This window comes from Panthera uncia, chromosome E1 (assembly GCF_023721935.1).
Source record: "Panthera uncia isolate 11264 chromosome E1, Puncia_PCG_1.0, whole genome shotgun sequence".
In the NCBI taxonomy this organism is placed as follows: Eukaryota; Metazoa; Chordata; class Mammalia; order Carnivora; family Felidae; genus Panthera; species Panthera uncia.
The window spans coordinates 12,916,846-12,927,544 of NC_064814.1; the positions used below are offsets into that span (position 1 = coordinate 12,916,846).

At 44.4% G+C, this 10,699-nt stretch overlaps 1 protein-coding gene and 1 pseudogene across 1 annotated transcript; one reads left to right on the forward strand and one right to left on the reverse strand.

Annotated features, from left to right (window-relative positions):
- The first annotated feature begins 14 nt into the window (after positions 1 to 14).
- CFAP97D1 (CFAP97 domain containing 1) lies at positions 15 to 3,834 on the forward strand. The gene is made up of 6 exons (XM_049636205.1): positions 15 to 207; positions 970 to 1,040; positions 1,310 to 1,428; positions 2,287 to 2,410; positions 3,155 to 3,211; positions 3,706 to 3,834. The coding sequence occupies exons 1-5, from the start codon at positions 84 to 86 to the stop codon at positions 3,209 to 3,211; spliced, it is 495 nt and encodes a 164-aa protein (XP_049492162.1). The 5' UTR covers positions 15 to 83; the 3' UTR covers positions 3,706 to 3,834.
- Positions 3,835 to 7,343: 3,509 nt separating this feature from the next.
- On the reverse strand, positions 7,344 to 9,561 carry LOC125927687 (60S ribosomal protein L32-like; annotated as a pseudogene).
- Positions 9,562 to 10,699: the final 1,138 nt, after the last annotated feature.

Genomic DNA, 10,699 nt, shown 5'->3' on the forward strand with positions numbered 1-10,699 from the left:
ATGACAACATGTCACGGGGACCGCTAAGGACCTCACAGAGGAGCCTGGGTGCCTCATTTCTGAAGTGAGACTAGGAAGAGAAGATGAACAATTGCCTGGATTATCTTGCCTACCCTGTAATCGTCTCTAATCACAGGCAGAGCACGACCTTCAGGAAGAAACTGGACTTTGGCCACTACATATTTCACAAGAATAGGATACAAATAGGTATGTGGGCCATTGGGGCAGGACACTGTGATTAGGGGTTCTGGAAGGGTCCACGTTAGAGAGATCGACGGTAAACCAGACCAGGACAGGGCTTTGCAGTGATGTGGCCTTATCTGCTGGGTTGGGTCAAGAGAACAGCGTCAGTGACAAAATTTATCGTCCACCGGGAGTCCAGTGGACGGAAATGCTCATTTAAACTCATTAAAGCCAAAGAAAACTAGAGAGGCTCCCAACAGGCTAGTCCTATTGTGGAGGATAAGAGAGGCTCTTTTTTTTTTTTTTTATTTTTTTAATGTTTATTTATTTTTGAGAGAGAGAGAGAGAGAGAGAGAGAGAGCATGAGCAGGGGAGGAGCAAAGAGAGAGGGAGACACAGAATCTGAAGCGGGCTCCAGACTCTGAGCTGTCAGCACAGAGCCTGATGTGGGGCTTGAACTCCCGAACCGTGAGATCAGGACCTGAGCTGAAGTCAGACACTTAACCAATTGAGCCACCCAGGCACCCCGGGAGAGGCTCTTTCACTGGGTGCAAAGAACATCGATCTCTACGTTTTACTTGTTCCCGCCCTCACGTTCTTTCACGTCTGCTAAAAAACTCATCAAAGATGTCAGCTTGGGACAGTTAAACTTCCCCAACTAGAGTAAGGTCGGAATTCAAAATCGTAATGTTTATTAGTCGGACGGTCATTTAGAATGAGTGGGTTTTCCGAGGTGGCTGAGGGGACTCCTGTGTCGCAACGTGGCTCTCTTTTATCCTTCTCTAGTGAAGCCTACTGTCGATACCAAACCTCCGGTGGCACACACGCATCACATTTTAAAACTGAGCAAACTACAGGTATTTGTTCTTGCCATTTGCAGATGTACTTGACTGATCTTTATCTATGTCCTGAAGGGGTCCAGCTTCCCAGAGCCTCATAAATACCCACCTAACCCAGAGATTTGTTACTCCTCCCCTCCCCTTGCACACCAGCCATTTCCTGTGCTCTGCTCCCCGTCTCCATGGTGGCCCCCAATTTGCCCCTCCCCCGCCATCCCAGAGGACGGCGATCCTGAGCCGTTGGGTGTTGGATGATGTCACCATGCTGGGGTGTGGTTTCTTACCAGGGTGAACAAAAGCGAATCGACAAAATCGAATATGAAAACAAACAACTGTGTCAGAAAATCGCAAACGCCCGTCGCGGCCCTGCCAGGGTGGATTGCTGGAACGAATATTTTTCCAAGAGGTAGTGTCCTTTCTCCCCTTTTCATTTTTGGAAAGTCAGAATTGACTTGCCCCTTATTGAATTTTAGTGCAAGCTTCCCTTGAGCAGGAGGACTCAAAGGAAGGTATCTTGACGGGTAAGCTGGAGAGACCAGATTAAGGAGAATAAAAACTACTCAAAAGGGGGACCTTCCTCTAGCGTTAAAGACTCCTAACTTTTATTGCATCTAAGAGACTTTTTGGAGTCCTATTCAGAGTTTGTCACGGGAAAATACCACATAGTTTTGTCAAATGGTGACCAGAGGTGGGACTCTGACACAGTGTTCTTAAGGATCGGTTCCTCAAATATTTCCTGAGCAATTACTATGTGCTAAGTGCTATGAATAGAGATGAAATATATATATATATATATATATATATATAAATGATGAAATATATATAGATGAAATATATATATATTTCCTTGTATATCTGAAATAGTTGAAAGCTGAAAAGAAGCGAAGCAGAACTTGTCCCTGGCCCTTTGTGATGTATCCATAGGCAAGCCCCTTCCCCCATGACATAAACCAGACATTCTCGGTCCTGGTTTCACATAACCATTCCTGGGGTGCTGCTACCAAGTGCCAATGTCCAACCTGCACCCCAGACCAATAAAGTAGAATCTTCTAGCGGACATCAGGGTTGAAAAACCACTGATACAAACCTACCAATGCTGTGCACGTTCGCCAGAGTGTAGTCGATTTCAACAGGTATATGGGGCCTCAGGGATCAGCAGGACAGTGTGTTCCCTGCCCTTAGGCAGCCTGGGTTTATGACATCACGACTTCATCCGAGAGGGGTATTTTATTCTTCAACCATCTCAGGATTTTGTGTTTTTCAGCTTGAACAGAGAAACAAGAAACCGGGAGCTAGTGAGAATCACCGTGGAAAACCAGGGCATTCTGAAGAGGCTTGGCGATCGAAAACCGCACTATGACCGCAGATCATCCGAGATAGATTGGCAGGCACGTGGATACTCCGCCCTATTCCCTCGCACACACAGAGTTCGCCTGTGTTCAGAGTAGAGTCGGTCTCAGAAGAGACCCCTGAGTGGCTGAGGGAGCGATCATGAGAAATGCAACAATCGGTAAAAGGGAAGCTGCCCAGAGCAAACAAAGCTAACGACAGGAGCAAGCCACCCTCCTTGGTAGCAAAGCTGCTATGCGTCAGTTTCAGACAATAATACCTCCTAGCGTCTTCCTTCAGGCTTTAATTCATTGAGGAAAGCCAAATGTACAAGCAGAGAGGAGGAAGGGTATACCATTCAGTGTGCGGGTGATTTCCTTCATTTAGGAATGACCCTTCAAGAAGGAAAAAAAGAAAAAAGGCATCTGCGGTGTTTTTAAAACCCCCCCCCCCACTCCCTGGCTTTGGTCTGTAAGCCTTTTCTAAGCTAGCCTTAGGAGTTAGACGTTCAACTTAAAAAAAATTTTTTTTAACGTTTATATATTATTGAGAGACAGACAGAGAGAGAGCAGGAGCATGGGAGGGGCAGAGAGAGGAGGAGACACAGAATGGGAAGCAGGCCCCAGACTCCGAGCTGTCAGCACAGAGCCCGACGCGGGGCTCGAAATGACAAATCCTGAGATCATGACCTGAGCCGAAGTCGGACGCTTAACCCACTGAGCCACCCAGGCGCCCCTAGACCTTCTACTTTAGCACCAGCCCCCTGGCACTGACATAATTCTCTCTGATTTTTTTCTTTCAAGAATTCAAGGCGCTATATCAGAAATACAACAAAATATCTTCTCTCCCGAGATGAATAGGTATGTCTTCCCGTGGCCGCTTCTTACTGTGAAATAACAGTGATCACAGTTGATATCAAAGCCCTAAGAACTGTGTAGATGACGAACAAGGGGCCCAGTTAAAGGGATGGATTTTGCTCTTCTGTTAGTATAAGGGAACTTAGGGCTGTGTCTTCTCTCCCTATGAGTAGGAAATGACTGGCTTTTGTCATCAGCTTTTGAGTCTTCATGTGAGTCTTAAGGGGAAGTGATTTGTTCCAATAAAACATAAACAGGAGGTCTCGTGGCTTTACTGTTGTGCCAAAAGTTGAATTATATGTCTCTGTCACTGTTCAAAAGTACCGCTGTGTTGGCATTTTGTATTATTTAACTTTATTAGTAATGGCCAAGTTTGGGATTTTTTTTTTTTTTATCCCTGGGGAGAAGGATAAATGGACACACAGGCTTTCCAAAGAATAGGTCTGTGTAATTAATGTGTCTCTATTTCTCTCCCTCTCTTTTCCCCTGAATACAAGGTTACTCACAGTGGAAAAGATACAAGAGAAAGCCCTAGGATTTCTTAGCTGCTTAGACTCTCAAAACACTCCTAAGTGGCTGAATGCTCAATCCTAGGATGCTACAATAAAGCTTGGAACATAAAATGAGTAAGTTACATTTAAGGTACCTGAAGGCTTTCAGTCCCATCCCAAAATGGAGACAGAGTGGGGCAGGCAGAAGGAAGGATACAACCATTTTTATTTGGGGCTATGAAAAGAAGTGTCTATGAGAGAGAAGGCAAGAGAAGCATACACCATCACCACCATCGTAGAGGGGAGGAAGGCGGGGTAAGATGACCCAGCCACAAACACAGCTCTGTCAAAATGGAAAACAGAAGCACGTGATAAGATTAAGGTCCTGACAACACAGAGAACAAATGCCATTTCTCTGTGAATACACAGAATTGGAAAAGAATGCTTCATTGAAGTTTCCGTGTACTCTGTTCATTTATAAGGGGGCGGCCACAGTGAAAATGTCAAATGTATCTCAAAACATATGGCAAGACAACATTCCCTGACTGCTGTGACTGGTCATGCTGGGGTTGAGCCCGACTTTATTTAAACTTTTTATTTTGAAAGAGAGTAGATCTTAAGTGTTGTCATCACAAATAAATAAACTGTTTGTTTTAAAATAGATCCACAGGAAGTTGCAAATAAAGCATGGGGTGGGAGTGGGGCACTCCCGCACCCTTCACCCAGCCTTCTCCACAAGTTAGCATCCTTTTTTTTTTTTTTTTTTTAGCATTTTGCATAACTGACAAGATGTAGTTTCTAGCTTTTTGGACTATTACGAATAAAGCAGCTATGAATATTTGTTCCAAGGGTCTGCATGAAAATCAGTTTAACTTCCTTGGGATAAGCACCCAAGAATACAATTGCTGGGTTGTATGGTAAGTCTATTTTAAAAGGAACTCGGGGCGCCTGGGTGGCTCAGTCGGGTAAGTGTCCGACTTCGGCTCAGGTCATGATCTCGCGGTCCGTGAGTTCGAGCCCCGCGTCGGGCTCTGTGCTGACAGCTTGAAGCCTGGAGCCTGCTTCGGGTTCTGTGTCTCCCTCTCTCTCCCCTCCCCTGCTCGCCCTCTCTCTGTCTCCCAAAAAACATTTTTTTTTAATTTTTTTTTTAACGTTTATTTATTTTTGAGACAGAGAGAGACAGAGTGTGAACAGGGGAGGGGCAGAGAGAGGGGGAGACACAGAATCTGAAACAGGCTCCAGGCTCTGAGCTGTCAGCACAGAGCCTGACGCGGGGCTTGAACTCACGGACCGTGAGATCATGACCTGAGCCGAAGTCGGACGCTTAACCGACTGAGCCACCCAGGCGCCCCTCCCAAAAAACATTTTTTAAAGAAACTACAAAACTATTTCCAGAATGGCTATACCATTTACCTTTCCACCAGCAGTGGATGAGTGCTGCAGTTTCTCTATGTCCTCATCAGCGTTGCATATTATTCTTCATTTTAGCCATTCTGATATGTGTGCAGTCACATCTCATGTGGTCTTCTCATCTGCTTTTCTGTAGTGATTAGTGACGTTGAACGTCTTTCACATGTTTGTCATCTGTATATCCTCTTGCATAAAATGCCTGTGAATATCTTTTGCCCATTTTCTAACTGGGCCATTCATTTTTTTAATATTGCATTTTGAGAGTTCTTTATATATTCTAGACCAAATCCTTCGTTGGATCTGTGATCTGCAAAATATTTTCTCCCAGTCTGTCATTTGTCTTTTTGTCCTCTTAACAGGGTCTCTCATAGAGCAAAGTATTTTATTTTAATTTTTTTATTGTTTATTATTTATTTTTGAGAGAGAGACAGAGAGAGAGAGAGAGAGAGAGAGAGAGAGAGAATGAGCAGGGGAGGGGCAGAGAGACAAGGAGACACAGAATCTGAAGCAGGCTCCAGGCTCTGAGCTGTCAGCACAGAGCCCGATGCGGGGCTTGAACCCACGAACCCCGAGATCATGACCCGAGCTGAAGACGGACGCTTAACTGACTGAGCCACCCAGGCGCCCCAAGAGCAAAGTATTTTAATGTTGATGGCATCCAATTTATCAATGATGCAAGTGTTCTGTGTTTTGACTATACCGATGTCAATATCCTGGTTGTGATATTGTGCCATAGTAATGTGCTACCCCTGGGGAAAATGGGTAAAGGGCAGACAGCATCTCTCTGTTACTTCTCACACCCATGTAAAATCTACAATTATCTCAAAATAAAAAGTTTAAAGAATAAATCCATATACCCAAATATAAATTAACTGGGTCCAGTTTATCTCAGTTTGAGGAATTACCTCAATCTAGATTCTTCTAAACATCCAGGTTAGAAACCCGGGGTCATCCTTTACTTTGTACCTCTTTCTCCCTCCCCCGACTACATATTTTATTATTTTTTTAGTGTTTATTTTTGAGACAGAGAGAGAACGTGAGCATGAGTGGGTGAGGGGCAGAGAGAGAGAGAGAGACACAGAATCTGAAGCAGGCTCCAGGCTCTGAGCCGTCAGCACGGAGCCTGATGCGAGGCTCGAACCCACGAACTGTGAGATCGTGACCTGAGCCAAAGTCAGAGGTTCAACGGACTGAGCCACCAGGCGCCCCTAACTAGGTATTTTAAATCCAGCACTCCTATCTCTCTGTCTCTGGGTGTGCTGTTAGTTTCCCTTCATCTGAGAATGTCACTTCCCTTTCATTCCTTAAGGATAATTTCATCACATATAGAATTCAAGATTGACAGTTCTTTGCTTTCAGCACTTTATAAATGTTGTGTGACTTCTGCCTCCATAGTTTCCTTTATAGGCAATACTAAAATAGAACTTGAATTGGTATTCCTTCCTGGTTGTTTCCCCCCTGTTTTTCATACTTTAGCTAAGTGTTCAGCTTTCAGAAGATTAATTATGATCTGTCTAGTGGATTTCTTTGGTCTCAACCTACTTGGGAGTATATCAGCTTCTTGAACCCACAGGTTTCTAACTTTCACCAACTTTGGGGCGTTTTCAGCCATTATTTCTTTGAATACCTTTCAGCCCCACATTTCTCCTCTCCTAGGATTCTGATGACACAAATGTTAGCTCTTTTGTTATTGTCCCATGGGTCCCTTATCCTTTTTCTTTGCTGTTGGGATTCAGTAAATTTCATTGATCTGTCCTTAAATACCCTGATCTGATCTTTTGTCATTTCCATGCTACTACTAAGTTCATCCAAGTTTTAACTTTCATAGTAATTTCTCATTTCTATCATTTCCATGTGGTTCTTTCTCATAGCTTCTATTTCTTTGCTAAGATTTTCCAATTCAAAAGAATTTGCAGTTGATTGTTGCAGCATTTTTATTACAACTGCTTTAAAATCCTTGTCAGATAAATTCTAACATCTGAATCATATCAGTATTGGTATCAGTTGACTGCCTTTTATTTACATTGTTGTTTTCCTGGTTTGGGGTATGATGAGTGATTTTCTATTGTATCCTGGACATTTAGGTCATTACGTTAGGGATCTTTTAATTCTATTTACATCTTCTATTTTAGCAGGCGGGAGTCCTATTTAGGTGTGGTATACTGGTTCTTTTATGGGTTTTACTTCCAACGACCGTTGTTTCCTTCTTTTCTTTTTCTTTCTTTTTCTTTCTTTTTTTTTCTTTCCTTTTTTTTTTTTCCTTCCTTTCTTTCCTTTTTTCTTTTCCTTCCTTCCTTCCTTCCTTCCTTCCTTCCTTCCTTCCTGTTTCTCTGACTTTTCTTTCCAGTTTTATGTTTTATTAACACGAATATGACATGTACATAAGCTGTCTATTTTCTTCTCTGAGCAGCCTCGCATTGGGGTTGGTGACTCCGATGGCCAGCTGGGCTCCTCTTTCCACAAGGACTTTGTGGTTCTTGGAGGAGATGCTGTAAACGATCTCTGCACAGTAAGGTTTGCTGCTCTTCAGTGGTACTTCCAGCTCCTTGGCATTGTAGACTAGGAACTTCCAGAAGCCACTGGACAGCATGTACTTTGTTTTCTTGTCACTCCCATAACCAATGTTGGGCGTCAAGATCTGGCCCTTGAATCTTCTGTGCACCCTATTGTCAGCGCCTCTGGGTTTCCACCATTTGTACTTAACCGTGACATATCAGTCTGACTGGTGCCAGATGAACTTCTGGGTCCTCTTTTTCACGATCTTGGGCTTCCCCAGGGGTCTGAGGGCAGCCAGGGTGCCGAGTAAGAGCCGGCTGCCACCTCCACAGGCAGCGCCGAGGAAGAGATGGCAGTTTGGTTTGTTTTTTGAGCCCTTGCAATACTATTCTGGTCTGCGTTGTTCTTTTGGTGCAGCTGGGGTTCCTGCTCAATCCCTGCCAGTGTCTTCTGTGGTGTCAGAAGGTGCTTCCCTGGGTCGCATGGTGTTGCTGGGCCTTCTGCAGAGGGACAGGCAGGGAGACACAGGGCTTTGCAGCTGCTGTGAACAATTTGGGCCACCTGCTGGCACGCTGGTCTGAAACTAGGGCTGGGGGTCCCCGTAAGTCTCTACTGGGCTCCCCCTTTCTTGTCCTTTGGCTGAGAAAGCAAGCTTTCCACTTTTTTTTTTCTTCCTCCTCTTTCTATCGGTGGCTCTGGGTTGCAGGCCCCTTCAGAGCTTAGTCCAGGGTATATGGGAAAGGAAAAGAAAACCCAGGGAGATTCACCACTTTGTTGTTCCTCGACTCTCAAGGGCCCAAGCCAGCCCACCGTCTTCTTTCTAGCTTTCAAGGTTTCTAGCTATCATGGTTTTTAAGCTTTCAAGGTTTTTAGTCGTACTTAGAGAAGGAAAAACTGATTCTGCACCATCTGGTTCTAAAACCATAAGCCTGCCTTTTAAAGGAAGCAGTGGTTGGAGACTGTATTCAAAGGGCAGGAACAAATAAAATAAATAAATTGACCCACATCAACTCCCCCAGTTGGTTCCTTGGTTCTGAACTGTATGACTCAAAATTGGGCCTTGTGCTTGGTCTGGTCTGTTGTCATTAAATAAGTCATCAAGGGCTATCATTTTGGTATGCATGATTCCGGGGACTGGTGGCACAAATGGTGTGACGCTGGGTAAGTGGATGTAAAACTGTGATGGGCTACGTGTCTTTATGTGCGTATTCAGGCACACAATGGTTTTAAAAGCACAATTGGCTAAGGTTTATCATAGCTGAGCACTGCCTGAAGGACGGATGGTTGTAACTTTCTTAAACCCCTCTCCTGCAGAGAGTGGGGGGGAGGGGGGGGTGGCAGGCATGGTTACAAATTACTGGATCAGGGATGGCAAACAGGATTAACTCATTTGCTAATTCTGCTGAATTGATGCCGGATACTTTGTCCTGAAAGATCCAAAAGCAGGGCTTAGATTCAGGGTCATGTTCCATGAGTTCTGTGTGCCATGGATACAGGAATGGGTGGTGGCAGCACATATGCCTCACCCGTTTAACATCCCCGATCTAGAAAAGTCCTCCAGAGCTCACATTCTTCCCATAGACACAGGCAGGGCTTACCTGAGTTTGAAGGCCCAAGGGTGGAAAAAAAAAAAAAAAGCGATCTATCTTGAAGAGTATGTAATAGAGAGATTTCTTGGCGTGGGGGCCCAGAGCGATGGGCTTTTGCAAAGATTCTGCCCAGTGGTTCAGCACGTAAATCGTTCTAGTTGGAATGAGACTTGGCCTGATATTTACACAAGTCCTACCAACATCTATTTGTAAACAAGTGCGTGTTTTGTCTTGTTTTGTTTTTTAGCAAGACTTTTCTGCTTTTTACAAAGAGTAGAAACACTTTCCAAATGACCTCTGACTCTGGGGCCCTACCTGTTCTACTCACAGACTCAGTAGCAGACAAACAGCCGTAGACACAGCTCATCTCAGGGGCCAGGAGGTGATTCGGACGGGAAATAAAGCAGGAATCACATTTCCACGCCTTGCTTCATCATATACAGGAAGAGAATTATTACCATTTTATCTGACAGTTGTGTAAAAATACTAAGAAGCCAAAAACGCCTGTTGTGTAAATGAAATACAAAAAAAAGAAAAAAGAAAAGAAAGGAAAAAAGAAAAAGAAAAGAAGGCTTTAGGTGCTCAACCACTGTTCATATACTGGAGGAAAAACCTCTGGAGGGGACTTGGCTAAGAGTTGGTTATTGTCTCTCAAGGGTCCTTTTGACCTCTGCGTTTTCTGCCTCGGTGCTGACTTTAGATCCTGGCTCTCCTGTGTAACAACACAACTTTGTACGTGTCATTCACACGTCAAGGGCCAGCTGCCTCCCTGCCCTGCTGCCTTGTGGAAGAGGTCAAGACTCATTTCACTTGTGAGGAATCTAGCGCCTGGTCAGTGCAAAGAAGTCTGCGTCCTTTTGCTTTTTTAGAATGTGATCCTGGCAGGTGGACCTACTAGGTTAGTGAGCTACAAAGTTGCAAAGGTGTCTTTGTAGGAGAAGGCAAAAATGGAACTTTCGACATGGGCAGCAAATCTCACGAGGGATAGAACTTGCAATGGGTAAGCAGCCTCTTCACAATCTTAACAGTTACACACACCCCCACACCCCTGCATTTTGTTGTAAATTCTAGCTGGAAACACAGCCCTCACATATAAGTCAATTCTTTAACGGGTAGCCTCAATTATGGGACCACAAAAGGACGAGGCAGAAGATACGGATTAATGACCATCTCTGGTAGGGAGACTTGAGTTCAAATCCTATGGCTCTGCCATTTCTTTAGAACTATGTGAGCTTGGACATGTTGCTGAAACCTTCTAGGCCTGTTTTCCTCATTCGGATAATGGGGTGATAGGCCCACGTCATAGGCTTGGTGTATGTGTCAAAGTAATGTATATAGCGGCCTTAGCGTAGCTCCTGGCACAAAATCAAGACTTATACACACTGGCTATTAACAAGAAATCAAATTCTCTGAGCAGCTAAGATATATCACAAATCCTGTGACGTTGAGCACTTTTGCTCAAGGACAACCCATTAGGCCCGCACTGCATCTTCATACTTTGATTT

What these genes read in the sequence shown, in the direction of transcription:
- CFAP97D1 (XM_049636205.1), top strand. Translation starts at nt 84, where the DNA reads ATGAACAATTGCCTGGATTATCTTGCCTACCCTGTAATCGTCTCTAAT. An exon ending in TAAAACTGAGCAAACTACAG is followed by an intron (nt 1,041 to 1,309) that starts GTATTTGTTCTT and finishes GTTTCTTACCAG; the next exon opens with GGTGAACAAAAGCGAATCGA. An exon ending in AACGAATATTTTTCCAAGAG is followed by an intron (nt 1,429 to 2,286) that starts GTAGTGTCCTTT and finishes TGTGTTTTTCAG; the next exon opens with CTTGAACAGAGAAACAAGAA.